This window comes from Vigna unguiculata, chromosome 6, assembly GCF_037176805.1.
Source record: "Vigna unguiculata cultivar grain cowpea cultivar isolate G323 ecotype 2 chromosome 6, ASM3717680v1, whole genome shotgun sequence".
NCBI classification, from domain to species: domain Eukaryota; kingdom Viridiplantae; phylum Streptophyta; class Magnoliopsida; order Fabales; family Fabaceae; genus Vigna; species Vigna unguiculata.
The window spans coordinates 48008978-48029750 of NC_140797.1; the positions used below are offsets into that span (position 1 = coordinate 48008978).

The following is a 20773-nucleotide window of genomic DNA, read 5'->3' on the forward strand; positions in this document are numbered from 1 at the left end:
GTTGATTCTTTTGGATCACAAGGTAATGCAATTGTGATGCTGTTTTATGTGTTGCTGGTTTATGTGTTGCTATTTTGATGCTTTCTTTTTCAGGGTGATATGATTCCTGCCATGGTAAGAAAGGAGGATTTATGTTTGTGGGAAGAAAAAGTCGTAGAGGGTCAAACCTATATAATGCATAACTTTAAGATATTGAAAAATCAAGGACAATTTCGGGTATGTGAACATCCTTACAAATTGTTGTTCATTGGGGCCACAACTATAAAACAACAACCAATTTCGAGTATTCCACTGAACGTTTACAATTTCAAAAGTATTGAAGATATAGTGGATGGAAATTACTCTGCTGATTTGGTGTATGGTATGTACATATGATGTTGTTGTTTGGAATTTAGTATATCAATATTATGAGTTGAATGGGTTGTTATTCTTTGTTTTAGATATTATTGGAGTGGTTGATAATGTGAGGTGTAATCCTCAGTCGAAGAATGTGGTCTTTCATATAAGGGATATGAGGTTAGTTGTTATTTACTATGTTTTTTAATATTGTTGTATTGTCATTTAACAGTTGATATTGTCGCATTTTTTACAGTTCTGCAGTGATTGGTTGTACGTTGTGGGATTCATATTACTTCAAGTTTATGAGTAATTGGAGGGGTGAACCAGATTCCTATCTTCTTGTCGTTCTCTTGACACAGGCTAAGATTAAGCCGTGTTCAGGTTTGTCCATTTTATTTGTGTGTTTTGTGGTATTTTTTGTGCTGATCTTGCTGTTAATTTAGGTCGCTGGCCAGTCTCAATATCCAATTCCTGGAATGGTTCAAAGCTCTTTATGGGTGAAGAATGTGCTGAGTTAGTTCGGTTCAGGGAGCAATGGATAGAGTATGTTTTGTTATATTTTAGAGATTGTGTTTAACTTATGTTGTATTATAATGATTTAAATTTTCTACTTATAGACGTTTTGGCAATGAAGTTAATCCGAGTCAAGAGTGTAGCCAATTGAGTTCACCGTCCCAGTATAGTGAACATGAGAAATTTATGTATAAAGCTGTTGTGCGTACGATATCTGAAATCACATGTATGAAAGAGGTAATCCGTAAGTTATTTTGTTTTTTTGTAATTTTTGTGTTGATTTTATGATTTATTTGTTGACATAAGTTTGTTTTTTTTAATAGGAACAATATTGTGTTACGGTTGCAAATACTGTAAAGTTTAATTTGGGTAATGATGGATGGTGTTATCCAGTATGCAATAGTTGCAGGAAGAAGACTGATGAAGTAGGTCCTTTTAAGTGTATTCTTTGTGGGTTTGATAATGAAAAACATGGAATTAGGTTTGTATTTATATTTTTGATATTTTTCATGTTTACAGCAATATTATGTTATTAAATAACTAAATCTTTTTGGTTCAGATATAAGTTAGAATTACAGGTTACAGATGGGAACAGTTACACAAATTTTGTAATGTGGGATCAAGACTGTACTAATTTGATTGGTGTATCAGCTCTTGAATTGATGAATAAGATGATTGAGGTGGTATTACTTTGTTTGTCAATTGTTTCACTAAATGGATGTGTAAGATTGCATTTTATTTTTTTTAGGATGGTGAAGATGATCCGAAATGTTTTCCAGAGGATTTAGATGCTTTGCTAGGATGTACTCTTGCTTTTAAGGTTAGAGTTCAACCAAGTAACAGATCTTCCTCTGTAATGAAAGCTTCTACCAATCCTGAAACTATTGCTTCAATTAGAAGTAAACTTGACCCTAAGATGGTAGGTTGGTATATTGTACCAAGAGAATTTATGTGTTTGACTTATCCTTTATTGGATGATTTTTTTACTATTATTATATGTAGATTAAGGACAACAGTGCTGAAGGTACATCTGATTCGAGTCACGAAGCAAACTCCAAAGAGGGACCCGAAATAGAGGAGGTCATTCTCTTGATTATGATTTGGTGATGCAATTACTTAGTTTGACATTATGTTTTTAGTACTTTGATTTTCAATGACAGGATAAATCAAGTAAGGCAACAGATATATGTGTTTGGAATAACCAACCAAAAACAGTTGGCTCTTTTAAAAGTGCACCTCATGGGATAAAGGTATTTGTAATGTCCAATTTTTTTACTTTGTTAATTGTAGAGTTTTACAGTTTTCATTTCGGTGAATCATAGGCCAAAGAGTCGAGGCCTAAGGCTATATGTGCTCCCAATACGCAATCTCCAGCAAGTGCTCTGAATATAAGTGGTCGTCATACAAAAAACGTACGTCTAATTGGTAAAATTTTGTAGTTCTTTCATAATTATAAATTTATTAAAAGTTCTTGAATGAATTTGACAGATTGAAGAGTCAAGTCCCACACCTGTACTTGTATCCACAAAGGAACCCAAATCATCTGATGGGTCCACGAACAAATCAAAGTCTGGTGGTTCCAGTAAAAGTGCATGCCATACAGGAAAGGTATCTAGAGTTTAAAGTCACTGTATACATAATTTTTATAGTACTATTGATTGTTCTAAGGATTTTATGTTTAAAATCGCAGAATAAAGAAATCCTTGAACAGGCAGGTTTTGAACGAAATACAGAAGCTGATATGTGCACGGTAATTTATAATCTATTCTTATGTTAGTTTTACATGTTTTTTTAATCCACAAAATAAATATAATCAAAAATTGTTTGGAATATGCAGTTGACTTTGAGTGGATGCGCAGATCATGACCCTTATATTGACTTCTGTGTTACCCCTACCAAGGAACTGTTGTTCGACTTTGAGGTTGATTGTGACCATCTGGATGATATTCCAAGTGCAGAATTTTCTAGGTCCAAAACTAAAAAGCGGATGAAACAGGAGAAGCTGTAAGGTTGACCAGTGAAGTTTGTAAATACATATGGATTTTGATGTCGTGGTGATCAAAGTTGCTGATGGTGTCCTGTATTTTGGAAATCATAATCTAGATTTGGATTTCGGGACAGTTATTTCTTTTGAGTATACCATCGTTGTATTATGTTATCCACGAACTATGTTTACCAAATAGTATGTTTACCTACTATATTATTATGTAAATTATATTATTGACTATTGCACATCAAAATTCTAAGTTCCGTTCTAAATTTAGCTATTTCTTCGTATATTGAAATTGATATTCAATCAACTTAATCGCTTAAGGCTGTGTGAATTTATTGTTGTATTATACTATTTGTCGTGTACAAGGTCGAACTATGGTGGTAACATTATTGTATGCATGAAGAGATTCAAAGTATAAGAATAACCAACGTAATTATAGATAGAATTAGTAGTAAATAAAAATTCTATAGAACGACAAATTAGATGTTTATACATATATAGAACGACAAACGATAAGAAACATTTGTTAACAGATATATATCAAAAACATTGTCGTTCTTCTGATGGACCTACGAATACTATTGTGGTTAATTCTTGGACAAAACAAAGTACCGAATACAAAGGCTATACTTTTATCTCCATTACATAGATAAAATTCGATTGTTCCTTATCTACACCAAGTCTTATTATGGTTCCTTCCTTTAATTTGTTCTCCTTGCAGAATTCTTTCCACCCACAACTTAAGTAGCATTCTTTGTTCGTTCTTCCCGATCTTCGAATTGTACAAGGCCAACAATCACCTTCTGAATTGACCAATATGTATCGTGTCCTGTTCCTAACAAGAGCTTTTGCTGCAAATTCGGATTCCAAGTACTGAAAGAAAATCAAGTGGGTAGTTATAATTAGAACACATGAAAATACATTGCACTATAACATCTAAGGTCAAAAATTATATACCAGTGATGATGATTTGGTATCATTTTCAGATAAGCATTTGGCCATTGAGTAGTAAAAATCTGCAGGGTCATAGTCTCCGAGATGTGTATCATGGTTACTAATGTTGACGACTTCAGGAGCATAATTAATTTCAATTCCGTCAGATGAAAAAAGCCTAAATAAAAACGTATTTCTGTCAACATAACTCATATGTATGATTTTGTTTTCCTTGACGTTGAAATATTGAACCATCTCTAACACCCCTTTCTCTATAATCAAGTCTGCATTTACCGACTTGTGTATACGAACATCATGTTTCTTCTGACGTGGATCAATTAGTTGAATGTTGTCATAGTCCAATTCATGTGCCCAAAAAATAACAAAGGCATATTCCAACTTAATGCATGTCTGCACCAGTTTAAAAGTATAATTAATGACTAGCCTAAGAAACAAAGATCAAGTTATATCAACGTTAAAATATACCTGAGGCAGCAATAGTTCGGATTTAAAGCAAGTGAAAAACCTCGAAGAAGACAAAGGTTGTTGGGGATTAGGAAGCAGTCTCGGAGCAGGATACTCTATTTCCTTCATAGCCAAACTGAAAATACGAATCTGAAAGTAACGGTGTCCACAGTATAGTATCCCAAGCCAGTATAGATCATCCAACTTATAAAAATCTGAAATTTCCCGTGCTATACGAAAGCTTCGATTTTGCATGAAAGACTCTTCAAATTCAAGCATAAGATAGTTTCCTACCGGATCACGAAAGTAGTTTGTCCCCATCTCCATATGTTGTCCCCAGTAGTCAAAGAAAGTTTCATCAAAACGAAGGAATTCCTGCCCAACAGTTTCGAAACCAAAACAAGTCATCTTTTTTATTCATCTTTATCAAGAACCGAAGAATTGTATATAGCAAGGAAGGATTTTTTTAGAAAAAATCTATGTATTTACAGTGTAGAAGATGATAACTTGATGAAAGTTTCAATCTTTACCCGAAATCTAAAAATATTCATGAAGAAAAGTTAAACCACAACTTCAATACTTACCCATGTTGGAAATACCAAGTGGAGTGAACTCTGGAACCAATTCTTGAAGGAATAACGTCTTGGAGGATTGGTTTGGTTTACCTGAGAAGTCGACATTTCAGAATATTTGGTTGGTGAAGTTCGAAAGTTTTTTGGACAACTTGAAAATTTGGTTGGTGCAGAAATGAATAGTAACCGACTTTATATAAGTCTGAAACAACTTCAAACTCGTCGGATGGAAGGTTCTACGCCAAGCATGATTACTTTTGAACTTATTTATAAAAAATTGCTTAAATAAAGAAAACGATCATTAATAGATGTAGACATTTAGATGAATGAAGTACATGCAGAATACCTTTTAGGGATTCAACTGCCCCATCCTATACAATCAATCATTTCGATAATAAAGGATTAAATGCAATAAACTAAACAAATAATATTAATTTGGCGCGCATTTTTTATTTTCCCTCATCTAAGATATTTTGACACAAAGCTTCAGCTATATCAAAGACTTAAACTAAGAGGAGTTATAGGAAAAACAAAATCCAGTAATCAACTACATGAAGTTTGAGGTACAATGTGTTGTTGTATTATTATTATTTTTTATTTCTATATCATTGTTACATGCTTTGTGTTCTTCTAATGAAGTGGGAGAAGTTTTTAATTCGTCAATGTTAAGACAAATATTGTTTTTGGCTTGAAATTCGTTATGCAATACAAATCTGTAGAATGATTTTGGTTAAACAACAATATAATTTGTGATAATTGTTTCAGTAACAGTTTGATGATGGAGTCCAATGCATCTTGTGCGAATGCAAGACTGAAAAGAAAGATGATGCTCAAAGAAAAGAAAATGAAAAGGAATCATAGAGATGTACATGATGACGATCATCGAAGGAAAAGGAACTCTACACCACTGTCTGATATTACAATGATCGATTTCTTCAATCGCCAGATTAAACCAAATAACTATATTCAAGGAAATTATAATGAAGAACCACTTCAAAGGAAAACTAATGCTATGAGCTTTAGATTTCATAATGACACTTCTCATCGCCAAAATCTGCTTCAGAAGTTTCAAGTTGCAAACGAGTTTTCATCAGAGTTTCGTCAAAGTTCAACATATGAGACATCAGCCCATGCTATAGTACAAGATGTTCGACTACATCAGAGTACAAGTACCCGGATTGAGAATATCGTTAGAGGTAATACTTTCTAAATTGGTAGTATATTATTTATAGACTGTTGAAATTTTGAATTTTGAATATATGTTTGACATATACGAATGAGCTTTTTCAGATTCATCACCTGAGCGGAACGAAGACATGGAACATGACTCTATAGCACAAGATTGGGAAATCGAACAGCCCATGAATCCCAGATAAGATTTTATATAGTACCTATAATTTTTATTATTAGTATATTTTAGTTCATTTACTAGAAGTATATTTGAATATACACAGTGTACGCAGACATTGGAGATCCGACATTCATATGCAGGGAATGCAAGGCGTACATGTGGTACGAGGAAAGGATTAACAAGACCAGGAGATGTGTAAGTCCGACTTTCCATTTGTGTTGCGGTAATGGTAAAGTTCAACTACCAATTCTAAAAGAACCACCAATTGTTTTGAAACGTCTGTTATTTGACAATGAATCCAAAGAAAGCAAGAATTATCAAAGTCATATAAGGACATACAATATGATGTTTGCCTTTACATCTCCTGGAGCTAAAGTTGACAGAACTTTTAATAATGGAAAAGGACCGCCCAATTTAAGAATCCAAGGTCAATCTTGTCATAGAATTGGGAGCCTTTTACCAGTACCCGGTGGGCTTCCAAAGTTTGCACAACTATATATTTACGACACCGAAAATGAAGTTCAAAACAGAATGGAATCATTAAGGTACATGAAAAGTTTTTTCTATACAACTTAAACGAACCTCAACAAGTACTTATATTACCTCTTATTCTTTTCAGGAATCAAGATGATATCGATTTGGAAATTGTCAGCAAATTAAAAAAGATGCTCGATGAGTTCAATGTTCATGCTAAATCATTTAGAATGGCAAGGGATAGATATAGGAACCAACCATTTGATGATTTGAAATTGAGACTTATTGCAGATAGGACAAAAGATGGAAGGATATATAATGTTCCCAATGTTTCAGAAGTTGCAGCCCTTATTGTTGGAGATGTTGATACTGCTTCAGGTAGAGACATCATAATGGAAAAGCAATCCGGCAAATTACAAAGAATAAATGAATTGCACACAAGCTACCTAGGGTTTCAATATCCTTTACTATTCCCATATGGGGAAGATGGATATAGACATGATGTCAGTCATCGTGATAGACCAGGAATCATCCAGAAAAGAAATAGATTGACAATTAGGGAGTGGTTTTGTTTCAGGTTGCAAACAAGACACTCAGAAGCATTAACTTTGCTTACATCTAGACGACTTTTTCAACAATTCATTGTTGATGGATATACAATGATGGAATCCGAAAGATTGTCATTCATTAAATATAATCAATCTAAGTTAAGGGTTGATAAATATAATAACATCCGTCAAGCCTCGGATAATTCACAAAGTAAGGGATCACAACAAGGAAAGAGGGTTGTTCTTCCTTCATCTTTTATTGGTAGCAGAAGATTTATGGACCAACTGTATTTTGATGGAATGGCTATTTGTAGTTATCTGGGATTTCCAGATCTCTTCATAACTTTCACGTGCAATCCTAAATGGCCAGAAATTACTAGAGCATTGAAAAAGTTAAAGTTGTCGTCAACCGATCGTCCTGATATAGTTTCAAGGGTGTTCAACATTAAATTCGAACAACTTCTCATAGATCTAACGAAGAATCATTTATTGGGCCGAACTATTGCATGTAAGTTATCTCTTTTATGAATAATGATATAATTCTATTATACTAATTGTTCTGTGATTATTTTGTAGTCATGTATACTATAGAATTTCAAAAGCGCGGCCTACCACATGCACACTTGCTCATCTTTTTGCATCCGAGCAGTAAATACCCAACTCCTGATGATATTGACAAAGTCATCTCTGCTGAAATCCCGTGTCCAATTACATGTCCTGAACTGCATCAATGTGTTCTAGATCACATGATACACGGTCCTTGTGGTACTATAAACAGATCCTTGCCTTGCATGAAAAATGGAAAATGCTCGCGCCTATATCCAAAAAACTTTCAGAACACCACCAGTGTATCAGAAGATGGATATCCACATTATCGAAGAAGGAACGATTCATCAACTGTGACAAAGAATGGTGTTTGCCTTGATAACCGTTCTGTGGTTCCTTATAACCCTGAACTACTTCTTAAGTACCAAGCACATATAAATGTGGAATGGTGTAATCGCAGTACTTCGATCAAGTACTTATTTAAGTATATCAACAAAGGTTACGACAGAATAACAGCTGCCATAGTTCCACAGCAGAACGACGGAAATTTTAATACACAAGCAGTAGATGAAATCAAACAATATCTGGACTGCAGATACGTATCTCCATGCGAGGCATGTTGGAGAATATTTTCGTTCCCCATTCATGGACGAAATCCAGCAGTAGAAAGATTGTTTTTTCATCTACCGGGAGAACAGGCAGTGTACTTTAATGATGATGACCAAATGGATGATATTGTGGGAAAAGCAACAGTTTCAGAATCAATGTTTACAGGCTGGATGGAATGTAATAAGAAATATGCAGAAGCCAGAAAGTTAACATATGCTGAATTCGTTTCCAAATTTGTTTATGTAAAGAAAGATAGATGTTGGAAACCAAGGAAAAGAGGAAATACTATTGGAAGGCTAATTTGGGTACCTCCAAGTACTGGTGAAGTGTTTTATCTTAGGAGAATGCTAACCCATGTAAAAGGTCCAACATCGTACATAGATATAAGAACAGTTAACAATGTAACATATTCTACATTTAGAGAAGCTTGCTTAGCTCTAGGAATTTTAACAGATGATACAGAATATGTTGAAGCTATGAGAGAAGCAAAAGATTGGGGTTCCGGATATTATCTTAGGAAACTATTCGTTACTATATTGCTGTCGAATAGCGTTAATCATCCAGAAGATCTATGGAACAAAACATGGGAGTGGCTTGCAGATGGAATTTTGTATCGTGAGAGAAATATTTCCGGAATTCCAGGTTATATCTATTTTGTGTATTTGCACATGAATTGGGTAACGAGATTGTCTATTCCAATGTAACAATATATTCTAAAAATTATTTGTACGCAGATTTAACCATTGCAACAGAAATGCTCCAAAACCTGACTTTGATCGAGATAGAGAAATTGCTTGAAGAGAATAGAAGCAGTTTAAAATTCTTCCCAACCATGCCATACCCAAATGATTTTGTTGTTCAAAATTGTGGAAATAGGCTTATTTATGCAGAACTGAATTACAACATTGCTGAGCAACGACAATTGTTCCAATCCAACTTAAGATCAATGACAGGTTTAGAAGCTATGTTCTTTGTTATTGTATTACTTTAAATGAAAATGACATTATTTAACAACTGTCATAACAATCCCTTTCAGCTGAACAAAAGCAAATTTTTGAAAAGGTTAGTAAGGCCGTTCTAAATAAACAAGGAGGAGTATTCTTTCTATATGGATATGGTGGAACTGGAAAAACTTTCATGTGGAGAACGTTGTCAGCTGCATTTCGTTCTGAAGGAAAAATTGTACTGACAGTTGCTTCAAGTGGAATAGCTTCTCTATTACTACCAGGAGGACGAACAGCACATTCTAAATTTAAGATACCAGTACCAACATTAGATAATTCAGTTTGCAATATCGAACAAGGATCTGAAGCTTCGGAATTGTTAAAGAAAGCTGAACTTATTATTTGGGACGAAGCTCCAATGGCACACAAATATTGTTTTGAAGCATTAGATAGAACTTTGAATGACATAATGGGTGGTATGACGAAAGAGAATGCTGTTTTTGGTGGAAAAGTGATACTATTCGGAGGTGACTTTAGGCAAATCCTTCCTGTTATCCCTGGAGGTAGCAGGTCTGATATTGTAAATTCTACAATCAATGCGTCTTATCTTTGGGATCACTGTGAAGTTCTAACATTGACCAAAAATATGCGTCTGCAACAACCAGGTTTACAAGGTAGTACTGCTTCCGAGATTCAGGAATTCTCGGATTGGATTGTTAAAATTGGGGATGGTAAGTTAGAAGAACCAAATGACGGTTTAGTAGAAGTCGAAATACCCAAAGAATTTCTGATTTCAGAGTTCAATGATCCCATAGAAGCAATTGTGAATACAACATATCCAGATTTAATTCACAAGTACACAGAAGAATCATTTCTGCAGCCCAGAGCAATTTTAGCAAGTAGAATTGAGATTGTCAATCAAATCAATGAATACATGCTATCACTAATTCCAGGTATGCCAATGGAGATCATGAATTTATAATGGTACATGTTGGAAAGATCGGTATTAATAATAGTCTTATTATTATATCTAACAATTGTTCGCAGGAGAAGAAAAAGAATATCTTAGCTCTGATTCAGTGGATGAATCCGCTTCAAGTGATGCTTATAGCAATATAACCTCTGAGTTCCTAAATTCACTCAGTATGTCTGGACTTCCTAACCATAAGATCAAACTAAAGATTGGAGTACCTATAATGCTCATGAGAAACTTGGACCAAGCTACAGGATTATGCAATGGAAGCAGATTGATTGTCACCAGGCTTGCAAACCATGTCATAGGTGCTAAATTGATAACAGGTAACAAGGATGGTGAAGAAATTTATATTCCTCGAATGTCAATGTCTCCGTCCCAGTCCCCATGGCCATTTAAGCTAATTAGAAAGCAATTTCCCATTATGCTTTCATATGCAATGACAATAAACAAATCTCAAGGACAGTCACTAGGTTTTGTCGGATTGTATTTGCCGACACCCGTATTTAGCCACGGTCAGCTCTACGTAGCAGTTTCTAGAGTTCAAAGTAAATCTGGATTAAAGATCTTAATCCATGACAATGACAACAAAAGATGCAGCAAAACAACAAATGTTGTTTACAAAGAAGTGTTCCAAAATGTATAGCTTGGCAATCTTTTGTTATTAATTTCAAATTATTTTGTGCAGCACTATGATATAGTATGACATATTGTTAACCATTGTAGTAGAAACTTACTTTGTTTGGAGATACATCCAAACAGGCCAATGATGCGTGAAACGTCTACCCGTGGTCGATGCTGGAAATTAGAAATCGCGTTGTTAGATACCAGATTAAGAAACTGATTTCGTATACACTTGATTTGTTAAATCCAATAACGATCGACAGAGTGGGTAATTATCTTATTCATGAAACTTTAAAGACAAATTTAAAAATTTTTCATTACGCCCAATTTCATAGCTAGATCACAGTGATGGAAGAGTAATTCTTACCCAGATCGATGCATATTTTGTTCTCTGGTCCCATTTCTGCTTTCTTCATACAAGCTGAATTTGATGAACGATTGTACGAAGCAATATCGAAACCGCGAAGCTCTACCATTGCTTTCTACCATTACTCCACATATGCAAAGCTGTATTTAAGACAAAACCAACTCATCCACCAACTCATCGTTAACTTAACTTACAACACCACGTTAATTGATTTATGCACCTCCATTACATAACAACGTCACGGTAAAATATTTATATTAATTGAAACTACATAACACAATATCTTCAACCTAACGGCGTTATGATACGAACCCCGAAACAAACGAATGGATTTGATATATTTTCAAATCCGAAGATGAGTGGTGAATATAAATGTATATCTCCCAGTATAATTGTACAAGAGCCTATTACACGGTTCCAAATAACATGTTTTACACCAATTTATGGACCAATAACAATAAAAACCATTACCAATATGTACAAACCAGCGGTCAATAATTCTTTGTTAAAATTTATGGATCAACATCTGTTGTAATGATAATCATATGTTTGTAAATTTTTAATTCAAATTATACCCAACTTGAGTAATTGAAATTTTTTTAAAAAGTTGGTAATAGTTTTGTACGTCATTGTTGAAACAAAATAACAATTAAACTTGGATGTCATAGCTTATTAAAGACCAATTCATCATCGACTAAGAAAATTCAATAACGGATATAAAAACAAAAATATAAGTACGGATAAAAATATTAACAATATTGAGCACACAATACTAACACAAGAAATAAAATAGTAGAATACTTAATAAAATATATAGATGTACGGTTAAAACATGCTAAAGTATTCCAGTTGTTCAAACTACTACATTAAAACTACTGCAGAAGGTTTTACAGTCTAAACCTTAACTACATGGATTACATTTTTCTTCTCAGTGTCCATTGCAAATTGAATGATATCACCAGCAACCAACAGATTGTCTTTGCAGAATCTTTTCCACCCACATGTGATATAGCATTCATAACAAGTTCTTCCAGTCCATCGAATTCTGCAAGGCCAGCGTCTGCAGGTCTCATTGGTAATGAAGTATCTCTTCCTATCCTTATCCAAGAACTGTTTAGCAAAATTTGAGTGCAGATACTGTAACACAATGAAATTAATTTAGACAAACCAGCAAAACGAAAATTCAAAGATTAAATTAAAACAATAAAGAAGTTGCATACCAGACATGAAGATTCAACATCATATTGACTTAGCTTCTTTGTCAAGTTGTGATTTCCATTACCAGTCGAAGTATTACCATCATTGTTCAACGGTTCAGATGAAACCCTCTCATACAATATTTGTGTTCCTTCAGCCAAGTAAATCTTATAAACAAAAACATTGTTTCCTACATAACTAAAATGTACGTAAAAATTGCTATTCAATCCATAATACTTATAGAACTCCAAGAAACTAAACAAAACAAAACAGCCATCTATATTGATGTCCACAAAGAACTCGAACTTTTTGTATAGGGGATCATACAGTTGCACCTTGGAGTCCAGTTTGAGATCATCTTGACAAAACATTCGAAACTCCTCTGGCAAAACTATGAATAGCTGTTGACAAACATTAAATAAAAAACTAACATTACCTACAATACAACGAAATAATATTTAAGAAGTATGAAAATTGTTACCTTTGATGTATCCACCATCAGTCGAAAACATTGGAAGAACCTAGGTGAGCATGAAAGTTTACATAGTTTTCGCGATGCTCCTGAATTCCCTACAGCAGGATAACGTACTTCCTTCCAGTGTACGTCGAATACTCTTAACCTAAAATATCGATCACCGCAATACAGGGTGCATATATATGCAGCATCATCTATACCATAAAAATCTAAGATTTGAGTTCCACCGACAAACTTCCTGTCGGCCAAAAGCCTTTCCTCAAACTCAATGTTAAAAACGTTTCCCCTCGGATCTGAGAAAAAATTTGTTCCTATAAGCAACGTATCAGCCCATTCCAAAAAGAACCCTTCGTCAAAATCTAAAAACTCCTGAAAAACATATTACCCAGACTTTAAGGCTGATTCAAAAACCCAAAAAGATGCGATCTTTATAAGAGAAACGGCTACAGGGACGAATCGATGATGATATTAAGGTGGCCAAGAAATTATACAGCAAAACGAAATTCAAATACCGAAACTATAAACACAAACCTGTCTACGATCCATAAACATTATGGAGTTCTGGAAAAAGTTGTTAAAGCTAAAGCGTTTTGCACCTTTGTCCTCCATGCAAGCAGATGAAAATGGAAGTCTGTAGGGCACCCGATCTTCTGATTCAGAAACGTAAAAATGGAAAACCAAAGCACTGAGAGTAAACACTAGACCAAACTGAAAAGGCAAATGAAATCTGCAATGCAGTCTTTGCAGAGATACGAAAAGACCCTCGGAATTTTTCGGAAACTGAAAAGGCAAATGGAAATTGCAATGCAGTCTTTGCAGAGATACGAAAAGACCCTCTGAATTTTTCGGAATATGCATTGCCACCAAAAACCCACATATTTTTTCAACAAAATTAATTATTACTATATCTCACATATTTTCCCTTTCAGTTCTTTATTATTTTAGAAAAACATAGCGCTTTTTTAAGTACGTTTTTTAAAACAGTATTTTGTTATATTAGATTCCCCTATAACTGTTTCAAATATAAATTAAAATTGTATCGATCAATAGAATAACAATATCCCAAACCCAAAACACACAACACAGCAATAACAAAAAAACAAAAAAAGGCCCGTGCGTACGCACGGGTCTCATACTAGTTTTATTAATATAGTAAGTTTAATTAGAGTTGTCAAAATGGGTAATCCGATATCACTACCACTACGGGTTGATCACTTAGTGAGTCAATCTAATCCAACTCACTCATTACAAGCAAAAAAAATTCGAATCTGGTCCGACCCACCACGGATTAGTGAGTTAAACAGGTTGACTCAAGGACTCGCTTAATTAAAAAAATTATTATTATTTTTTTTTTAGTAAAACTAAATTCTAATTCTAATTAAAATCTAAATAAATTCTAATACAATCTAAATATAAAAAAAAAATCACAAAAATACAAATTATTTATGTGTTGACTAAAAAAAACAATATAATCTGATCCAAATGTAAAATCTAACTTAACAAAAAAAAAATACTTGTGTGACATTTTATTTGAGGGTTGGTGAGTCAATTCGATTCACCACGAGTTCAACTCAGGTGAACCGAGTTTTAGGTAAACCGAGTCAAAAATCAACCCTATTAAAATTTGTAAAAGAATTTCAACCCTAACACAATCTAAACTCATAATGACTCAGGTTAGCTCACAAATTTGAACCCATTTTCACATCTCTAAATTTAATCATGAATTGACTTCAGATTCAAGATTAAATGTTATACAATTAGACGTCTTTGCACAGAAATTTTAGGATTTAACTGTTTTTTAGTTAAAAGAATTGGAAAATAAGTTTTGTTTAGAACTATTACTAAAAGTTGTATTTTTTTTATGCGTATACATTTTTTAGGTTATGATTAAGTTTTAGATTTTTTTTCCTTTTCTGTTTTTATGTACTTTGTTCACTGATGTAAAAACTGGTCTTTTTTCTTGCATCCAAAGGAAATTAAAAATCAATTTTCATAAAAGTTTAATTATTTTAAAGTTATATTTTAGTAAACTTACTCAAACAAAAATAATTTTTTATCATATTTGTTAATAATAATAATAACAATCAATTAGACATATTATTAAATTACGTTAACCCCATCAATTCAAGTTCAGTAAATCTTTGTTAGGTCGTCATTCTCAAAACCTAGTTTTGGTCCGACTTAATGGGCTGTTGTTTTTTTAATTGCCTTTTTAGCATTAGTCTTGAGTTTGAGTCTTAAATATATAATTGACTTAAATACTTAAAGGAAAAATTTAATTCATTACTTAGTTCATGCAAGTTGTCGAATCAAATCGATTGGACTCGGTTCTTTTTAGTTTATCATTTTCAAAACCCAATTTTGTTCCAACTTGGGCTACCAAGTTGAACCAATACTAACGTCTCAGTTTGGAGGCAAATAAGTGAATCATCACAATAGAAAAAACGAATTTTACGTAACATAAGAAGGTAACAAAATTAACAATACTTTTGAATTATTAAAGTTAGTTGAGATTTTTCTGAAATAACTTTTTTAGTTTCACTTATTAGGTTTGACTCATTCTTTCTCTTTTGTTATTCTTCGTATTTCTTAAACAATAATAAATTGTGCTAAAAAGACTATCCTAGAGAGGGTGACTGACTTTTTATAAAAAATAAAAAGTAAAATATTTAATTTTATAGAGATAAGAAAACAATTTCATATATATAAGAAATCAAACCATACCAAGTTCTAGTCAAAATTGTTCGATGATAAAATGTATTATATAGTATAAATAAATACAAAATTATTGTATGAAAATTTTAAAGGAGTGATCAGTATATTTGCAAGGTTAAGTGCAAGGCTCATCAGTATTTGTGTAATACAATTACAAAAGTTGAAGATAGCTTGAGGATTCAAAAATCAAGAGAATTTTAGAATAATGATATTTTCACATATATTTTTTTTATTCACTTTTAATTCATCATTTCAATCATTTTTAAATTATTATATCATATCATAAAAAAAAAAAGATTATTGAAGGGTGATTGGAATGATGGGTTCAAAATGAATCAAAAAAAATGGGTCAAAATATCATTATTTCAAGTTCGTTCGATCGCCATTATTAAGAACAACCACCACATTTTCAAGGTATTGTCCGTTTTGAAACGTTTGAGCTCCATCACGATTTTGTCCTTAAAAGACGCCTCAAAAGGGATGGTGGAATGAGGTATGAGTATTTAACTTCACTCTCGATTCCTAAACGATGTGAGACTTATTGGTTGTACCGAAACAAAAATAATTTTATTTATTTATTTATTTGATATTGAAGTTCTTACTTGCTTTTTTTTTATCTCCATGTAATTTTAAGATTGTCACATGTATGATCATCAAAGAAAAAAAATGTATTTTGTTATTCTAAATTTATAGTGGTGTGATTATTTGTTAAAGTTGACTTTTGAGGAGTAACCTAACACACTCAAGGGTGTTACATAGATTTTTCTACCCTTTTTTTAGTTTTTCGTCCAAATTTATTGCCAATTTTTTGCAGAAGCTGTTTAGAAATGTAGTACAAGGCTACTTCTAGGTTGAAGTTACAAATGTTGAGAACAACTTTTCCAAACCTTCCTATAAACTCGCGAAGGAGTTATTCTTTCACCTACTTGTTAGTGCCATTGGTGCAAGATGGTGAGGTTTTCTTATAAAAATTTCAAACAATCGGAGAAAGAGATTAAGACATTTTTTTTTCTTCAATTTACAAGAATTAAATATATTAATTTTAAATTTGAAAAAAGATATTTTAATTTAAAAAGATTGAAAACATGTTTAATCCTTTAAGTATTATAAACGATAAGTAAAATGAAAAAATAACAATCATTCTCAAACACATCACACACATCTTTGTTATTATTAATATTGCGAATATGTATTTTTTAAATATACGTAATATTATATTAGTAGGGAATAATATTGTAATGTTATTAAGTTAATATATAAACTAAACTTATATTTATTAAAAATAAAGTGAAATATATCAGAAAATTTTATAAAAAACTTGTAAAAGTAACAGTCAATTTTTAAAAATTTAATAAATTATTATATTTAAAGGATAAAATTGATATTTTGAAATGTGGACATAAAAAGGAGAATCTCCTTTATATATTGTTATAGATAATTAAAAACCAAAACTTAACGATCTAGCAGTGAAATTTGACACAATGCTGTGATTAGTTTTTTTTTTCTTTCTCAAAACAATATCATACATGATTTATTTATTTATTTATTTAAGAGTATATCTGTATATTAAAATTTGATTATGAATTTACGACTTGAGTCTGGGACCAATTTTACCTCAGTGAAGAAGAATTTTCCTGAATAATACTTTTTAAGGGTATATAAAATTTGTTACTTAATAATTACTTGTTAAGAGTCGAATTTATAGAGCGATTAGAGGATCATTCAGATTATCCGCAATAAAAAAGAAGAGTCATAAAAAAGAAGGATCATTCATAACCATATTGTTATGTTCCGCTCACGTGCGCTGGAAGGCAATGGTGGTATTGAGCAAATGGTAAATGGACACCTAATAGCCAAATTTGAACCAGAAAAAAAAAATAATAATAAAAACCCAACACACTCAACACTACAGAGACAGTGCCACAAAGGGCAAGAGGCCTATCAGCAAACAAAGTTTGTGCCTTTAGAGTGTGTGAAGAAGGAAGAGCATCATCCATGGCGGCTACTAGAGCAATAACCATAGCGAGCAACTCCACATGCACTCTCCTTAGAAAGAAACCCTTTGTGGGTGGCACTGCTCTTTCCCTCAACAACCTCAAATTTGGTCGGACTAGGAGGTCTTACACCTGCAGGGCCATCTACAATCCCCAGGTTGTCGTCAAGGAAGAAGGCCAGCCCGAAACCCTCGACTATAGAGTTTTCTTTGTCGACCAATCTGGCAAGAAGGTACCTTTTTTATTGGGTCAGTTTGGTTTTTATATTTTGTTATTGAATGGGAATTGATTTCTTTTGTGGGTTTTGCTTTCCACTTGAATAATGAGATGTTGGGTGTTAAAATTTTTTTCCTGTTTTTGTCGTTGTTGTTGTTGATGATGGTGAGTGGTCTGTATTTGATTGATGGAAACGTGAAATTGAAATGCAATAATTTTCAGTTTCTGTGTGTTTGTTTGTTATTTGTGTGATGGAAGTGTTAGAGGTAAATAGGGTACTGTCTGGTTTAATATTTATGTTTTCTGTTAAGGATCAATAGCTTGGTAAGTTGTTGAGGATGGTGTTTGTTTTGGCTGATGTTGAATAGTTTTGAATATTCTTATACTTCACTAGCTAATTGAGATATTCTGTTTCACGCATGTGTATATGTTTACTTATTGTTACTACATTTCCTCTGCTCTTATGAAAGGAATGTAGAGCAGGAGCCTAATTGCAATGTTTTCTGTTCTGGGGACTCATCAGGATTTATATTTGCTTAATATGATGGAAGCTAATTACATATAGCTATGTAATAAGAATCACCATACAATGAGATATTGCGCTTTTCAACTAGGAAATGGAAGTAACGTTCAATGAATGAGTTTTCTGCTATCTGGGCTACCTGTTACTTGTACCTAAAATGTAATTTGCAAAATATTCAGATTTCTCCTTGGCATGATATTCCATTGCGATCGGGTGACGATATCTTCAACTTCATTGTTGAGATTCCTAAAGAATCCAGTGCAAAGATGGAGGTTGCAACTGACGAGGCTTTCACTCCCATTAAACAAGATACAAAAAAGGGAAAGCTCCGATATTACCCGTGAGATACAATTTCTGAGCTCATACTGTTCCTTTCTTATTCTAAATTACATTATTTGTCTTTGGCAGTTCATTTTTAACGTAAATCCATTCTCTACATTGTTTTATTGCTTTATTGTCGACATAAATGTGGTGTGGTATTTCTTTTTCACTGTTGTCTATTTACTACCTTAAATCTACTACATGTAGGGTTCAATACCCATTGCTGACCTTTGATAGTTACCCTTCCTTCTTAGATGCCATCTTCATGTTAATTTTTTTATCTTTAATAGTTGATCTAGCTAGATTGTTTTGGTTCCATATTTAGCCTATTCTGAAACACATCTTATTCATGTTCTCCAGCTACAATATACATTGGAACTATGGCTTACTTCCACAAACATGGGAAGATCCATCTTTTGCAAACTCTGAAGTTGAAGGAGCACTGGGAGATAACGATCCAGGTATTCCATTAATAACTATTGTAGACTTCCCTCTCTGCCATAATGTTATATTACGAATACAACACAATATGTCTGAAATCATTGTAATTCTGCAGTTGATGTTGTTGAGATTGGTGAAAGACAGGGGAAAATAGGTGAGGTTCTCAAGGTCAAACCCTTGGGTGCATTAGCCATGATTGATGAAGGAGAACTTGATTGGAAAATAGTTGCAATCTCATTAGATGATCCAAAGGCATCATTGGTGAATGATGTTAATGACGTTGAGAAGCATTTTCCTGTAATATCTCTATCACCTAACTGTCTGATAATTTATTTCATAAATCTGTTCTTGTTCATTTTATAGTTTATGATTATATTGAGCAGCTAGGCGATTTTTTAACTGTTTGATCCAAACTACCTAGTTACGGCAGTCAGCTTATTTACTATTACTGCATATTGACTAAAAAGACTTCTGAGTCAAACATAAATAGCATTGGTTGTACAGTAGATATTAGGAATTTTCAGCTTAAGTGATTATATATGAGAAGATAAGTTCAAATAACTTTTGTAAAAGTTCTTCTGAGCACTCCCCCTTGATCTGATTAGGAGCAGTAGATATAATGCGTTTCTCTTGAGTAATCAATCATCTATGTTGAAGCTGCTTTCATTAGGATGCTAATTTTGTGCGAGATGCTCAGTTGGTGTCATGGATAACAACTTTCTTTGTTATATAATCTTTGGTTGTCTTCAGGGAACTCTAACTGCAATTAGGAACTGGTTCAGAGACTACAAGATACCTGATGGAAAGCCAGCTAATAAATTTGGGCTCGGTAACCAGGCAGCTAATAAGGTATTTTTGCTGTATGAATCTCTTGAATAAAGTATTACAAGGAATTCCCTACTCTGTACTTCATGAAGGAGTTAGCATTTTACCTTTTAGTTAAAATGGTATGTTAGCTGTTCTTATGTTTACTGATACAGTGTCTTTGGTTGCACTTTTTCTGGAAGAACTTGGTTACCTTGATAAACTGTATAAGAGGGTGTTTTACTAAAGAAGTGTTATAATTAATGTATTCTTCTGTATTCAAGTACCAAAATAGATTCTTGAAGCAAAGGAATTAATCTTCGGCAGTGTGTTATCATTATTGGTGTTTATGTGAGTGTGTGCTGGTCACGGTCTCAATTTGTGTCTACTGATTCTTACCGCTCTAAACTTATATTTGTGACAGGAATACGCGCTTAAGGTTATCACAGAGACCAACGAGTCCTGGAATAAACTTATTAAGAGATCAATTCCTGCAGGAGAGTTGTCCCTTGCGTAGAGATTTGGGGAGGGTCTGTTGTTCATGCCATTGCTTGCATTTTGTACAATTCTATATGAAGTAGCAATTTCTTATGTTTAGCTTACGGGTTATATCTTCGACTATGTTCATTTGGTCAGGCGTTAGTTCAATAAATCCAACTTTCTTGTGTATTCTACGTTTTATTGTCTCTCTTTTCCATATTTCTTTATAAGGAGGCAACTCCATCTGATTCTCGAATTTGAGTGCAAATAGACTGATAGACTTTGGTTTTGGGGGATAAAGTAGAAGAATGTATGATAAACTTAAACCAGATATAAATAATGGATGGTTGTATTGT

General features: G+C 33.2%; 2 protein-coding genes and 1 long non-coding RNA gene across 3 annotated transcripts; all 3 read left to right on the plus strand.

The window, feature by feature from the left end:
- Positions 1 to 308: 308 nt before the first annotated feature.
- Positions 309 to 783, plus strand: LOC114190767 (uncharacterized). The gene is made up of 3 exons (XR_014995695.1): positions 309 to 361; positions 441 to 516; positions 593 to 783. It is a non-coding gene; the product is annotated as an uncharacterized LOC114190767 (long non-coding RNA).
- Positions 784 to 5593: 4810 nt separating this feature from the next.
- Positions 5594 to 10906, plus strand: LOC114190774 (uncharacterized). Its single transcript, XM_028079806.2, has 7 exons — positions 5594 to 6011; positions 6270 to 6711; positions 6786 to 7696; positions 7765 to 8985; positions 9078 to 9296; positions 9380 to 10240; positions 10335 to 10906. Exons 1-7 carry the CDS (start codon positions 5594 to 5596, stop codon positions 10904 to 10906), a joined length of 4644 nt encoding a protein of 1547 aa, XP_027935607.2.
- Positions 10907 to 17542: 6636 nt separating this feature from the next.
- Positions 17543 to 20606, plus strand: PPA6 (pyrophosphorylase 6). The gene is made up of 6 exons (XM_028076118.2): positions 17543 to 17864; positions 18551 to 18711; positions 19053 to 19153; positions 19249 to 19430; positions 19884 to 19982; positions 20362 to 20606. The coding sequence occupies exons 1-6, from the start codon at positions 17634 to 17636 to the stop codon at positions 20452 to 20454; spliced, it is 867 nt and encodes a 288-aa protein (XP_027931919.2). The 5' UTR covers positions 17543 to 17633; the 3' UTR covers positions 20455 to 20606.
- Positions 20607 to 20773: the final 167 nt, after the last annotated feature.

Coding starts and splice junctions, on each gene's coding strand:
- LOC114190774 (XM_028079806.2), top strand. CDS start 5,594: ATGGAGTCCAATGCATCTTGTGCGAATGCAAGACTGAAAAGAAAGATG. Junction 8,986..9,077: donor AAATATTTCCGGAATTCCAG/GTTATATCTATT, acceptor ATTTGTACGCAG/ATTTAACCATTGCAACAGAA. Junction 10,241..10,334: donor CATGCTATCACTAATTCCAG/GTATGCCAATGG, acceptor AATTGTTCGCAG/GAGAAGAAAAAGAATATCTT.
- PPA6 (XM_028076118.2), top strand. CDS start 17,634: ATGGCGGCTACTAGAGCAATAACCATAGCGAGCAACTCCACATGCACT. Junction 17,865..18,550: donor TCGACCAATCTGGCAAGAAG/GTACCTTTTTTA, acceptor CAAAATATTCAG/ATTTCTCCTTGGCATGATAT. Junction 19,154..19,248: donor ACTGGGAGATAACGATCCAG/GTATTCCATTAA, acceptor GTAATTCTGCAG/TTGATGTTGTTGAGATTGGT.